Source organism: Plutella xylostella, chromosome 20 (genome assembly GCF_932276165.1).
Source record: "Plutella xylostella chromosome 20, ilPluXylo3.1, whole genome shotgun sequence".
Lineage (NCBI taxonomy): Eukaryota > Metazoa > Arthropoda > Insecta > Lepidoptera > Plutellidae > Plutella > Plutella xylostella.
The window spans coordinates 509772-524668 of record NC_064000.1 but is presented as its reverse complement, the minus strand read 5'-3'; the positions used below and the strand labels follow the sequence as shown (position 1 = coordinate 524668).

General features: G+C 40.4%; 1 protein-coding gene across 1 annotated transcript in view; it reads left to right on the top strand.

Annotated features, from left to right (window-relative positions):
* LOC105381406 (protein CBFA2T3) overlaps positions 1–14897 on the top strand; it is a 77394-nt gene that overhangs the window by 52659 nt on the left and 9838 nt on the right. Inside the window, 5 exon segments of the mRNA XM_048628201.1 lie at positions 6450–6539; positions 9471–9613; positions 10089–10235; positions 10494–10615; positions 13708–13901. Of these exon segments, the coding sequence (XP_048484158.1) occupies positions 6450–6539; positions 9471–9613; positions 10089–10235; positions 10494–10615; positions 13708–13901 (696 nt within the window).

Genomic DNA, 14897 nt, shown 5'->3' with positions numbered 1-14897 from the left:
CGGGGAGCCTCCTTTTCAGCACCATATTCAAGCTCACTGATAAAATTCTATCGTGTAGAAATTATCTCGAATAGCTTCGTTATCGGTAAAAACTAATATTGAAACTTCCTGCCTGCATAAGTCAGCTGCGTATTGCTGTGTAACTCACGATTGTTTTTTAGATTTAATTAGACAACGAAGATGACATAATTAGATTATGACTGCTCTTTGATTTCCAATAAGTACAGTGGGCTACAAAGAAACCTGAACCCTCTCAAGAACAATGTCACTCGAAGGGTTAAGTTTATGTCCAGGCCACTGTACTTTTGTATAGAAACACGCACTTTTAGGGAGTTAAGGTCGGCATAGGCCGCTTAGTAATAAAATAATAGTTAAGTAGGTAGGTACATTTTCAAGTCAATGCAATAAAGAGTAGTATCAAATTGGTCTATTAGTAAGACGTGGAAATGGTTGATCACTATCACTCTTCAGATTCATTAATGTATCATTGTAATACAATACATACTATGTATTATGTGTACATATATTATGTACCTTCATCTTCTTTAGCTCGCGGTCACCGGACACTGTTTTTTATGCACAATTGTACCGACATAATAATAAGAGGTTGAAGATTTGGAGGCTACGGCCACGGCTAGGCATAGGCATAACGCACTACAGAGATTTGACCCATTACATACAAACATACGAGAACTATAACAATAAAAACGCTTACGAATTAAAACACAATTGACATTTTGAGGTGTTATTTTAACCTGATTTTCCAAATAGTTCAGAAAACCTTCATTGTTAGGAAGGACGTAAGCGAAGCGCAAAGTGGATTAAACTTTGCCACGTTAGGGTTACTCTAGCTTGACAAACAATTAACGAACGAGAGCTGTCATGCTATCGGTGCGTTTCATATAACGAGATAGAGCAGTGACTAGCGTAGCAGATCTCCGAAAGTGTAGTCTGATGTTTTACTTAAGCTAAAGTGACCCCCTCAGATTTTAAAGGTTCTTAGGTTTAAACTTTTGAATTTCAGTAGGTATTTTGAGCTCTTTAGTATTTTGAGTTTCAAAAGGTACCCAATGATTGGTCAGTAAAAACATTTGTGTAGTTACCAACAACGTGTTAAATACATATAGTAGGTCATTCGATAAAAAAAATATTTTAACATACGTATCCACAAAGCTCAAATAAAAGCTTTTTTAATTGAAATGACTTACATAATTCAATATGTAGACCAATGAACGTGGATGAACTACTCTTGCCAAAAGCACGTCTTCGACGAAAGTGAAAGGTTGTTTACGAATAATGTGTAGATTGTATGTATATTCGTAATGCGAGTGATGGGCGATGCGATCGCATAATATCTGCACTTGACCGACTTGTCTCGCGATTTGTTGACGGATTGGTTTAATAAACCGTGATTAAATTACGTCACGTGTGAAGATAACGCCTACGCCGACGCCGGCTATTAGGTTATTCATATTGTTTAACTGACAAATGTGAGGTTTTAGGTGTAGTTTTTCTGGTGAGCGACACAACGACACTACGACGATCAAATTAAGTTTTCCTTTACAAGAATTTGAGGTTAAATCAGACTGTGGTCATGGTCAATCTCAAAGTTTCACTCGTCTAAATTAAACTTCACAGTCGTTAAAGATTGAAAAATAAACACCATTTTACGATTACAAGGACTATTAAAAAAGTAACATACCTATCCATTAGCTACTTAGATTCTTACCGCACTTTACAACAAAATCAAAAGCACAAAACGTCAGTGACTGCTGCCTGACCCGCCGTGCACAGAGTCCCACCATACATCACCCGGGGCCTGCGCGCGACACAGGGCCCTTACGGAGGACGCTCGGCGCGAGTGGCGCCACCTATCATGCTGTCAGCTGTGCGGCGCACTCGGCCCGAGGGCTGGTCCACTTTGTCAAGACTCTGCGGGGTCTAAGATCTATTGTGTTGGTGTTTGCGTATCGGACCGGCACCATGTTTGGGCGCCATTTCTTGTTGGCGCCCAACGTGGGAGTGCGTTGTCAGACGTTGGCGCCCGACGTGGGGTTAATTTTGGAATTCATTTTTGTTTGCTAAGTGGTTTTACAAAGCAAGTAATTTAATGAATTGAGTGGTTTTTTGACGTGTTATTCTCAACTCACGAGACTCCAATGTGACTGGCCCAAGGTACTGCATTGAAATGTTGTTGAATGAAATCATGTATTTTCTATACGTAAAAATGAAAATTCTCAACAATATAAGAATTTCATACATTAACCCAGCAACGAATAAACCTAGTCATCCAAATATATTTTTTGCATACACAACAATACTTAATACAATAATCCTCCGCTCATCTCTGTGCTTGTGTCGCCACCTCACGCGCGCAGCCGGCGGCGGAGCACAAAGCGGACGCGTCGGCCCGCGGCGGCGGCGCTGAATGAAATGTCACTCGCACGCGCCCGGGGGCTAGGGACGGGGTAGTGGGGAAATTAATTCGATTGTAGATATTTAATATTTTTTATAATAATACTATGGGGTTTTGTACTACCAGTAAGGCAAAGGCTAAGCGTATTTAAAATCAATCAAACAGTCTAATAGTAAGAGGACAATAAAATTGGTGGGGTGATTCGTTATTGTATGGTGTTGTGGTTAATGAACCGGACTGCTATGTGGAAGGTCCCAGGATCGATCCCCGGTCGGGGTAGATATTTGTGTAAAGATAGATGTTTATACTCTGTACTCGGTCTTGGGTGTTAAAATGTGTGTATGTTGTACGATATCTTCAATCCACCAACCAAGCGCGGAGATTATTGCAATAACCGTCCAGTGTTTGATGAGGCTCATGTCCTACCATCGCATTAGATTTTGTATATTTATTTTAAAGTTTCTGTCTCTATCGACACAATTTCCCCCGGCTATCGACAGTATATCCCCGCCCTAGCCCGGGGCGGTGTCGCGAGCAGCTGCCGTCCGCCGCACGCCGCCCGCCCACTCGCAGAACAGAACACACTAATTACTAATACCTAGTTTGTTAATCGAATCATTCATCTAGCCAAATACAAAGGGCATTGGACTTGGGAAATAAAATTTAATGGAATATGGATTTAATGTTCGAAATAGGCGGTTTTGTTTTAAGTTTGGGAAAATGGGAGGGCTCTCTTTGATGTTTTCGTATAAGTATTAGGTACTTATATATTTAGTTATAGATATTATAGATGCATATCGTACCCATGTTGGCATTTAACATAATAGTATACTATACTACTTGCTTCATAAATCATTCGAAACGTAAACATTGCTGCTGAATATAACAGCTATGAATCGTAAAAAGCTCCAACTGCCGATAAACACATAATAATAACAGTCTGCCATCGAAAAGAAACAAAATTAATAGGTAGCTAGAGACATGAAAGCTCATGAAAAAACTGAAAACATCAAACATGTAATCAAAGGGGCGGGCGCGGGGAATAAAGGGACAATTTGATGTTGAGCCGATAATAACATATGAGGAGAAATTACAGTCAGGGGCTCAGTAAACATTCTATAAAATCAATGAGAGTTATAATTTAGATCAGTGTTTTTCAACCTGTGGGTCGCGACCCCCTGGGGGGTCGCGAAGCTTCTGTAGGGGGGTCGCCAAAGGGCGAAAAAACTGGGAACTTAATTAAAAAAAAAGACCATTACATAGTATTAATTTATTAAGAATGACTCTTACTTTAAAAATACTTTTACTTAAAATTTTCTTAAATGCGATGGCTGAGCTTGTTTTTTATTAATTAAATTATCTCATCGTGGATCTGTTTTAGTACAATAGACCACATCCACACCGTAAGGCAGATTACACAGAAGACCGAAGAGTATAATCAACCTCTGTATCTAGCCTATGTGGACTATGAAAACGCCTTCAACTCCATCGAGACATGGGCAATTTTGGAAGCGTTGCAGAGATTTCAAATCGACTGGCGCTATATCGAGTCATATGTATAAATGGCAAGTACATGTCACACCTCTCTGTTTCGCGGACGAAATCGTTATTATGGCAGAATCTCTGCAGGAACTCAGCTGGATGATGGAAGTGGCCTAAATGCTGCTTCCCAACGTGTAGGCTTCGGGGTATAAACTTGGACAAGACGAAAGTCATGTACAATGCTCACATCGAACCGGAGCCGGTGATCGTTGGTGAGACAACAATTCATTCGGAAAACTTTGTCAGCACATATTCTTCTTGGTGAAAGCCTGAAGTGAAGACAGATCTCAACCAGTGCGTCCTGCCAGTGATGAACTAAGGTGCAGAGACGTGGGCACTGACGACGGTAGGACTAGTCCACCGATTTAAAGTCGCTCAGCGTGATATGGTGAGAGCTATGCTTGGGGTTTCTCTGATGGATCGTATCAGAAATGAAGTTATCCGTCAGAGGACTAAGGTTACCGACATCGCTGACAAAATATGCAAGCTGAAGTGGTAATGTGCTGGTCATATCTGCCGAAGAACCGATAACCATTGGGTAAACGAGTTCTCGAGTATAGACCACGAATAGGCAAACGCAGCGTGGGAAGCCTTCCTGCCTGGATCAAAGACGACGACCACAAGTATATTTTTTTTTGTAAAGCCAGGTATTTTGTCTTTTTATTTTCATTTCACCCTTGAAAACTTTTATTCAAGATATTTAAATGCTAAAAAAAGTCGGAAAGAAAAAGCTAATTTCAAAAAAGAAATTCCGGGTCGCAATGGCATTAGTCGTACGTACCTATGTACAATTGTACATGGCCACACGTATCCGATGTGTGTAATTGTACTTCGAATCCTAATCATGGAGACCATAAATACGTCGTATGGAATGAATATTGTGAATACTGTAACAGTGTAACATACACATACATACATGATATAAAACCGAAAGGGTCAAGGGGGTCGCGAAATATTTTTTTATTCCAGGGGGGTCGCGTCATGAAAAAGGTTGAAAAACACTGATTTAGATAATAGTGATTCTACCGCTACGTACCTAATAGCTCATTGGACTCGAGGTAGGTACAAAATTTTGGATATTTCAGAGAGAGTACCTTATGTCATGTACGGTGTTCAATATAATCCATATAAATTGTATCCAAATTCACGAGCGACACGGCGTGTTTACGTGGAATGGAATTAATGTTTGATTCTGATGATTAATTAAACGCCACGCGCAGAATTCCTGCGACGACCAGCCACGACAGTGGCCATACCACCTGCACAATACCTCCAGTAATGACATTGAAATTGTGTTAGGTACTTACTGTCATTTAGGTTAAGTTTATAATGGGAAATGTTGAGGGTAGGTAGATTGACCTCCATCCACCACTAAGGTTTGAAGGCTTATGTTTTACATCTATGATGACTTTAGACCTCTGAAATTGTAATACTTATTTATCGAATGTATCAGGGAGTAATATTATATTAGGTATATTGTACGGACATGTTTGTCTCCTATCACATTTTTTCTCTGATCACCTGTGTAGAATGTTTTGGCACCTATGTACTTTCCAGAATGGTTTTGAGACTCGACCAATACAAGTCGTAGTAACTATCCGTCCGTCACACAAATGTAAAAAAATAAACCTAACTACTCTACTTATAAATTTACAAACACCGCTGACCCTATTCCCCACATCGCCTCGTGGTAAGCAGGTACCTAAACACACGCCTTTTCTGGTAAGCAAATATGATTATTTTATCAATGATTGATGGGCGAGGCAGGCAGCGCCTGGCTGAACAAACACCATGCATTATTGAACCTGGGAATCAACAGATGACTGTCAAAGTACGGGTATAATGTTACGTGCTTACCTGAACAGGGTAGATACAAGCAAGGTCTTGTACATGCTGTCAGAATGTGGAAAGTATAGACTGTTTCCCAAATTACCAGTTCAAAAATAAAGACGGAGAAATTGGTAGTTGTGTCGTCTGTAATTGATAGCACTAGTAATTAAAATTCTATATTAGGTTTTACAAAATACTTACGTGAATTCTTTCTACGATCCTCGATTTTTCTATTCATTCCCAAAATATCGCTAGTTATGTATTCATATATCATTGAGTGTACACTCGAGTCCGCGTTGTTCTATGTTAATAGTAATGAATAGTGATTAATGAATGGTCGGTTCACCTGTCACCCGGTGACAGCTCGTGTCGGTCTTTCACTCGCAGACGTCACTTACAGATGTCAGCTCCCATACCGGAGCTAACCGGAGGTACGCATAGTAACATCGTGCTGAAACCTGCACATCTAGATGTGTGAATCCACCAACCCACAGTGGACCAGTGTGATGCGTGTTTTATGATTCTTCTACGTCTACAAAATGCAGATAGTTTTTTTTCATTTACGTGAACACGTACTCCATCTTGTCCGCATATCGCTAATCTTAGGTTTTATCAATAAGTTGTAATGTATTGTAATGAACTAACATGATGTTTGTTGCAGCGGGCGGCAAGGAGCGGCGCTCGCCGGAGCAGGAGGAGGCTCGAGGGAGTCCCACGCCGGCGCCCAGCCCGCCGCACAACGGGACCACAGGTAACTATAAACATGTTCATAAATATACTACCAACCTATTAGTTCTATCTAATTGTAAGAATTTCCAATCCAAATTCAAATTTATTGCCACTAAATGCACACCGAAATACAATAATACAAAATTAAATTAGGTTACTTAACTAATTAGTAATATTCCTAGGCATATAGTGACAAAAGGAACAGTCTCAGACATGTTGCGAGTTGTGTAACAACAACACAACGCTGGTTTTCAGACTGCCCCTTTTACTTAACTAAACTTAACTAACTTAACTAAACTTAAAAACTACTGGGTTTTTACTTTTTAATTAGAGTGGAGTTCATGCATCCATGGTAATCCACATGCCTCCTGCTTCTTGGCTTAGCTAAGCGCCTCAGCTCAGCGAGCAGTATCAATGTGTCTAATGATAACGAGTTAGGAGGTATTAGGTCAGTATGTGACTGTTATTAAACTTTCACAGTCCTAACCCTCACATTTTTGTTAACTCTTGAGAATATTATGCTGTCCTTTTTTGTTTTTTTTACCAAATATCAAAGATGACTGATGATGACTATAAGACGTAACATCCATGTTGTACATGTAAATAGTTCGGTAATGTTTTCGAATACTTACCTTATTATGGTTCTAATGATATGGTTTGATAATTATAGCCCTTAGCAACATCCTCTCATAAAAGGTTAAACATTACATCTGACCTCTGACTTGCGTGAAGTTGTGTGTTCTTTATAATTACGCTGTTACATCATAAATATTATAAAATGAGATATATTTACCAGTCTTGCACATTTCGATCATCGACTGAAGTAAGTAGGTACCTAGGTACTTGATTGGGTAAATTACGTCACATACATAGGTTACCAGAATAACGTAAGAATCTCATTTTAAATAGACATCGCCATCTCACACACAACGCTGCAATTTTACGTAATTATTGCACTTTAAAAGTTCCTTTCATTTCTCGTGATCTACTTTCTGAGTCTGGCCGGTCGTCGTCATTGTTTTAACTGCAATTAATATTCTCAGATTCGGACTTTTTGCCTAATGGGGACTACCGTTTTTTTGCTCACCAGTTGGCGCCACTGTCGACTGAGGTAAAGAGGTACCATAGCTGTCAAATTTATCAAAGGCGACTTTATCAAATTGGCGCCAAATAAAGTTTTTAAATCTTGAATCTTATAAGCTTATTAATTATAAAATAACTATCATCATATCGAGTTACTATGCCGCAATGTTGTTCAGATCCGTTATATTGGGAAAGAAAAGGAGGACATATGTTACCAAGTGATAAAACTGTTCTAAAACAGTGGCTTGTGAAATAATTATTATCCGATAATCTCGTGTTTGTGAAAATCATTATAACCAATTTCAGAAAGAACATAATGTAAATAAGGATTAGGCATTTAATAAATACACTAAAAATAAAAGAATTACACACTGATTTAACTTTTATTTATCCTCTCCGTTTAAACACACTGCTATACAAAAAATATAACACATTAGTAATCCACACAATGAATGCTGGTTGAGTTGTTAGTTGAAACTTAATAATGGTAGTATAGTATACTAAGTATTTTATTATTTGTGGGGGTGTCAGTACCTGCACCTGGCTCACTCGAATGGAGCCTTTGTCCATGTCCGCCTTAAGGTCTAAACTCCACTCCTAAGCTTGGACCATTTCCTACCACACTGGTCCTCTGCAGGTTGGTGGGTTCGAAAATCTAGATATGCAGGTTTTATCACGATGTTTTCATTCACCGTAAGAGCGATGGTACGTACGTACACTGTACATAAATTCCAAAGTAGTTACTCATTGGTGACAATATCTAGATCTGGAGTTTCATTTTTAGTGTTTACACTGCTATACAAAGTTTCTTAAGGCCACTCAACAGTATACACTGAATCATTTTGTTGTATGATGCTGTCCTCTACGTTAACAACCAAGTTACTGTTACGGTCATAGTCTTGGTGTCTGTAAAAAGCAAAAACATAGCTGTTACCTAAGCAAACAAGCATACATTTCGTAAAAAATAAGTTTGTAAACAGTAAACAAACTAACCTCTGAATTAGCTGCTCTTTGAGACCGCTTATTTATGCGCCTCTTTTCCTTAATTCAGCTTTCAAAGCGTGCACATTCATCGATAAATAATCCATATTTGCGATAATTTCGCGAAAAGAGATCACTTTTCAACAGGGAAATGAACGAAAATATAATTTATCACGAAGCCCGCCAAACAAATTATATGAAAAGTAAAATGTCACTTAACCTCAGTCGACACCAGCGCCCCTAGCGGCAAATTCACACGCGTTACTCCCCATTAACACACATTGTTCTCGGCCCTTCATCACAGATTGTGTAACTAGATCCATTAGTATTCATCCTAGTGCCCCTTTAAATCGGTAATTTAGCTTTTTATGACGACTGAATATGTGTATTTAATCTGCTCTTAGCCATGCACTGGTGCCTATTCATGGCAGATGGAGGTCAGAATAGAAAGATCATTCGGTAGAAGTGTGCTGCTTGAAAAATGGTTTATTTTATCGAGAAGACAACACCGTTTTCAGGTATGCTCACCCGACCAGCGACGTTTCCGAATGATACTTACACACACATTATAATAGCCCGTAAATAGTGCACAGCAAGACAGCGGCTTCCTCGAGAAAGGAAGGTTATGGGCCCTTGGAACAGCAGTCAGTTACTAACCACTGCGACAGCGAAATCTGTGTTACCAACTTACCACCACTGAACTTTAGCAATTAACGATCCATAAGCAGTGTCGCTTGCCTGTCAGATCTGACGTAACCTGATGCCGCTTTATGGATTGTTAATTGCTAATTTGTCACTGGTGGTGCGGTAGCTGGTCTTCCCTAGACAAGTGCTTTCATAAAACTGTCTTCATATCATTATGACTATATAACAGTCGGGCTGTCCGCAGACTCGCTGTCCCCCCCGCTGCCGGACGCGCGGGCGCCGGCGCTGCAGCGGCTGCGGCGGTTCCTCTCCGCGCTGCAGCAGTTCGCTGCTGATGTCAGCGCGGATACTGGAGAGCGCGTGCGGCAGATGATCTACAGCCTTGTTGTGAGTATTGACACAGAATCATCATCATGACCTATAACACTGCTGGGGCACGCGAATCTCCTTCCAATGAAGGAAGGGTTTTAGGCCTAGTCTGCCACGCTGGCCCAGTGCGGTTTGGTGGACACAGAATAATAACTAGTAACTGTAGAGCGAGGGAGTTTTGGAAGAGCCTGATGACATACAAGGTGAAAGGAATCGATGTTTTTGGGCGTTAACGTTTGCGCGTTGCCGCGTTGTCATCCCAACAGTAACACCATATTCTTATACTTGGCAGTGTGATATTACACTTCAACCATGAGCATCATGTGGAGAGACTTGCTAGAGATTCATTAAATACAAAAGAGAATGATAATGAATGTTATGCAGTGACTTGGCGGACTATTGACTGGCTCCCACTATACCTACTTACATAAACTTATGGGAAATGTGATGGTATATCATCTAATACCCACTTTGCTCGCAACTTTGCTCGCAGGCGAGCACGATGACAGTAGAAGAGTTCCAGGCGGGCGTGCAGGAGAGCACCAACTACCCGCTGCGAGCCTCCGTGCCGGGGTTCCTGCGAGCTCTACTGCCGCTCGCACAGAGGGATATACTGGCCCGGGCGAGGCATGCCAAGCAGGTGAGGCTAGTAGCTGTATTAACTAGACATAATTTTTATAGTAACCAGAATCAGGCTAGCTCAGCATAGCGGTAATACGGAGCAAATTTAACGGGCCTGGCCTACCTAGGTTAATTCTGTATGGACGGTTAGTAGCTCTCGAAGACTAGCTAGGTTTCTTATGGGCAAGCTATGAATCACAACTCACGAAGCCACATATTTCTTCCAAAAAAACATAACTATGTAGATAGAAGATATACCGTATTCCTTTCCTCACAGACGCCGCTCCAGTACATCCGCAGCCACGAGCACCTGGTGCTGGAGTCCGGCGGCGACTCGAGCGACATCTTCGGCCCGCAGCCCGCGCCCGACGCGCCCGGGAAGCGGCGCGCCAGCGATCCGTAAGTTACTGTCGTGAATCGGAAATTATAACATGATAATCCGTACGTTACTGTCGTGAATCTGACATTGTTACATAATAAGTTATACACAATAGTGATGTCCTATTTAAACATGGCTTAAACCCTAATTACGTAATTACACCTACCGATTAGAGTTGCGAGACTTCATTGGCCGAGGATTGGCCGAGGATAATGTCTCGCCACTCTACTCAGTCTCAGTAATCAGGGATTGAGCTGCATTTGTCGTAAGGAAGTAGCAGCAACAAAAAAAATATAACATTGAAACGTATTAAAATACTCTTCCCACATATACCAGCTAAAAATGTATCATCCATCTCTGAACCGAACAAAACAGTTCAGTATCAAAAACCAATAACACGAAGCCATCAAACGCACGATATCTCGGGGGCAAATTAAAACAGCGAACACACAGGCACCTGTCACTTCAAACCGCGCTGTCGACCAATCAGAGGCGAGCCACATGTCAGAAGTCGAACCCCATCAAAGAGGTCCCGCACAGTCGAGAGCTCTTTTTGTCAACCTGCACGTGACAGCAGAAGGGGGTGTGGGGGGAAATTACCTGTCAACACACTGCTGGTATAACGCTATTGATTTATTATTTATTAGTAATGATTTACGGTTGCTTACTTATTCTATTTTATAAAGAGACTATTTCCTGAGCTTGATGTAGGAAGTGTGTGGTTCGTAATTGGCAGCTTTAAAAATATGTCTGTCATATCTGAAGTTTCTCGTGTTTCAGCCATAGACATAGAAGTAGGTAGCATTTCACAGATTAGTGTGTTAGTATTTGTTTTACGAACGGATATTCCAACTACTTTACATGGCGACTGGCGATCGCGCGCCAAAATCAAACGCGCCAGATCGGGTGCCCGCCAAAACAGCGGCTGCGTTCAAAAATTTATTATCACCATACGGTCAGGCACGCATCGGCCGCCTGTTTAGAGACAAATTATTATCTCTATTTGGCAGGGCCGGCCGATTTAAATTTCTGCACACACACCGTTCTGTCGGATTTATTGAGAGGCCGATGTATTTGCTGGCTCTGACGGTTTTCGGGGTAATTTTAATGGGTTTGCGGTCAAGGGATTGTGATATTGACAGCCTATTTCACTTCGCCTGCAGCTGATGAGTTTGTGTGAAAGAATTAAATGGGATCTGAAATTATGAAGGCAAAATTTCTGGCTCGATTCAATTATAATTTAATGAATATGCCAGGTTAATAGTTTAGTTCTATTTAACTACATAAAGTTAAGTAATTTCCTACTTACTTTGGTCCTTACCACATCAACGGCGGGCTTCAAAAGCGAAAGCTCGGGCGGAATCAAATTAGTCAGATCAATCAAAACTTATAGCTAAGTTTTCAAAGACTTGAATAGATAAACCAAGTTTTATTTAAATTTTGTAGTAAATTACGTCTACCTTAATATTATGATGCGGTTATTTAAATGAATTTACAGACCTATAAAGAAATGTGGAAATTATTAAAATATTGTACTTAGGTAGGCAGATAATTATAGCTTCTGTTCTGGCTTCGAGAAATATCTGATACAACTTCTTCCAGTACTATTTTAAAAGCATCCTAGATTTTAAATAGTTGGAAACAAGTAGTGCCCAGCTAATAGCACGCTTAGCACCCCTAGCCTCCATAGATCGCGGCACGGCTGTGTCTGAAAGGACGCCATTAAAACATCACTAGCGCCTGATGCCAAAGTGAAGGCAAAAGTTCTGATCGTACACTAATTGCTAACACTAGTGCGGCAGGCGCTGTGTAATCGCGGTACGGTTTTCCTGATAATGGCGTTTCGGACAAAGGCTATTTTATTTGTGCTAATGACTAACAATGTGAGTTCTGTAATTAGGTGCCATCTGTTTTCGATGTTCAGGTCTATTTGATTTGGCTTACTTTATAATTTAACGACATTATTTCGGGCATTGTTTGTTCAATGATATAGAAGGAGAAGGTAGGTATATTAATTTCTAATCACACACATTATATAAATTTCTACACACAACACAAGACAGATGAGGTACCTAAAGATATGTAATTTTGAGATTATGGCTTGATGAAATAAATAATTTATTTAAGTAGGTAAGTGCCTATTAATGTTGGTGGTTGTGGAATTATCAGCATTTCTTGGTAAATTCTGAATTCTGGATAACATGATCTGGGATAATCCCTGAGTTTTACGCCCCACAATCAATAATGCTCTACGAATTTAATTTAGTAAAAGTAACTATTGCTTTGCAATTACTAAAATGACCCGAATATTGCAGCATACAAATCAATCGCACGCACGCTCCCAATCATAATTCCTAATAGATCATACATGCAGAACCAATCAATAGCAATGCATCGTATGGAACTGAACAACGGCGGTCCAATACTGGCACCTGATTGGCTGGTTCCGGGCAGCTCGTATTTCATTGGCCGAACAAGGCGTGCCGCTTTTGTACTGCCCAATAATTATGAACCCCTCGACGCCGCACTAGTTTTGGCAAATTTATCGTGTTTGTGTGGAGTTTTCTTGCCGAAGTTCTGTTCTTTATGGCCTTTGAATTAATATCGGTTAATTATTGGAAGTTAGCACAAGTTTTTGAAAGGTATTGTTTGATTTTAATGGCTTGAATTGGTTCGGGCTGAGCTAGCTCTGGGTTTGTTGTAGATTTATCTATGCAGAAGGCGTTTGTTTAACTTTTAAAGTTAAATGATAAAAAGGAATTATTGCATAGGCATTCTACTTCCATGTGCATATATATGTCTATTTCATGTTCTATTTACTTACATACGAACTCGTTTATAAAAAAATAATATTCCACTGAAAACATGAAACTATGGACACACCCTAGTACATCAATACATCTCATTGGTGTTTTTTGAATAATTCTGTAATAATATCCTATACTCGTTTGAATCGTACATCTTTGTGTTTACTAGGGCAAAGAAGCAGACTCCTTTCCGATAGAATCGAAACTCTGAGAGGAGCCAACATTTCTTTGTCCCAGAATCCCCAACATTAATACTTAGTTAAATAATGATGATCAACAAACTGACTACCCCGATCACTCCGCAGCTTCTACGACGCGCCACTACCGACCACAAACGGCAGCCACGAGCCGGAGTACCCCCCCGCGAAGCGCCCCGCCCCCTCCCTGTTCCTCAACCCCCCCTTCCTCTACCCGTTGCCGAGTAACGCGACGCTGTTCGACTACGGACAGTATCACCCGTACCACGCCGCCCAGGCCGAGGGCTTTGATCGGAGAGATGGTAAGTGGTATGACCAGAAGGGCTAGCACGGAGCGCATTTAAGACGTGACAAAAGTTTTCCGTCACGCTCGCTCTTGAAGCCGCGCGATATGAGTGAACGCGATGCTTTTGCTGGCTTTTGTCGCGTCTTAATAGCGCTCGGTGCTAGACCATTAGCTTGGTGATAAAGTGAGGTACTAAGAAGGGTTGTTTGTTACTGGTTCATCTTAGCAGTGCCAATGACTGTATACCATAGCGAACTTGTTTTGATTAACATTTTCGGATTCAAAATGTATTGAATTTGACACTAATTAAGTATTTCGTAAATGCTATTTCATTTTGACTTCGCGATAGGACCCCTGTGTTGAATTAGTAGTCTCTAGATGCGCTAGGCGTACATAATGTACCTAATACAGTAGATTGATACGTCACTTGAGGATACTTTTTACATGCACCTAGGTTACTCTGGACAGATATTTCATTCATGCCTAGCCGGTAATGGTCTCACGAGGAAGGAAGGTCCAGGGTGAAGCGCTCCTTAGGAGACATCGATTTCACTTGTGGAAAGCGGTGCTGATTGTACGATTCACTTGTGGAAAGTGGTGCTGATTGTACGATTACCATATATTTTATTAAGGTAAGTATTTGTTTCTTTAGTATTAAACATTGTACAATTGTTTGTTTTTCCAAATAAAATAAAAAATAAAATAAAATCGATAATGTTTGATTCCTCTACTACTGGGGTAATGGGGATACTTACACGGCGATATAATATGATGATAAAAAAGTCAATATACCTAGGTAGCCTAGCTTGGCCTAGTTAAAATGCGAAACCAAAAGTTACGATGATTGAAATGTATGCAAGCCTTGACTTTTAGTATAAAAATACAAATATTTACTGAGCTTTAAATATAAATTTAATTAACAGTTTTATAATTTATACCTATTGCATAATACTTACACGTGTGTAGCGTGTGTAGTATTTCCGTAAGTCTGAAACTAAGACTAATTATAATT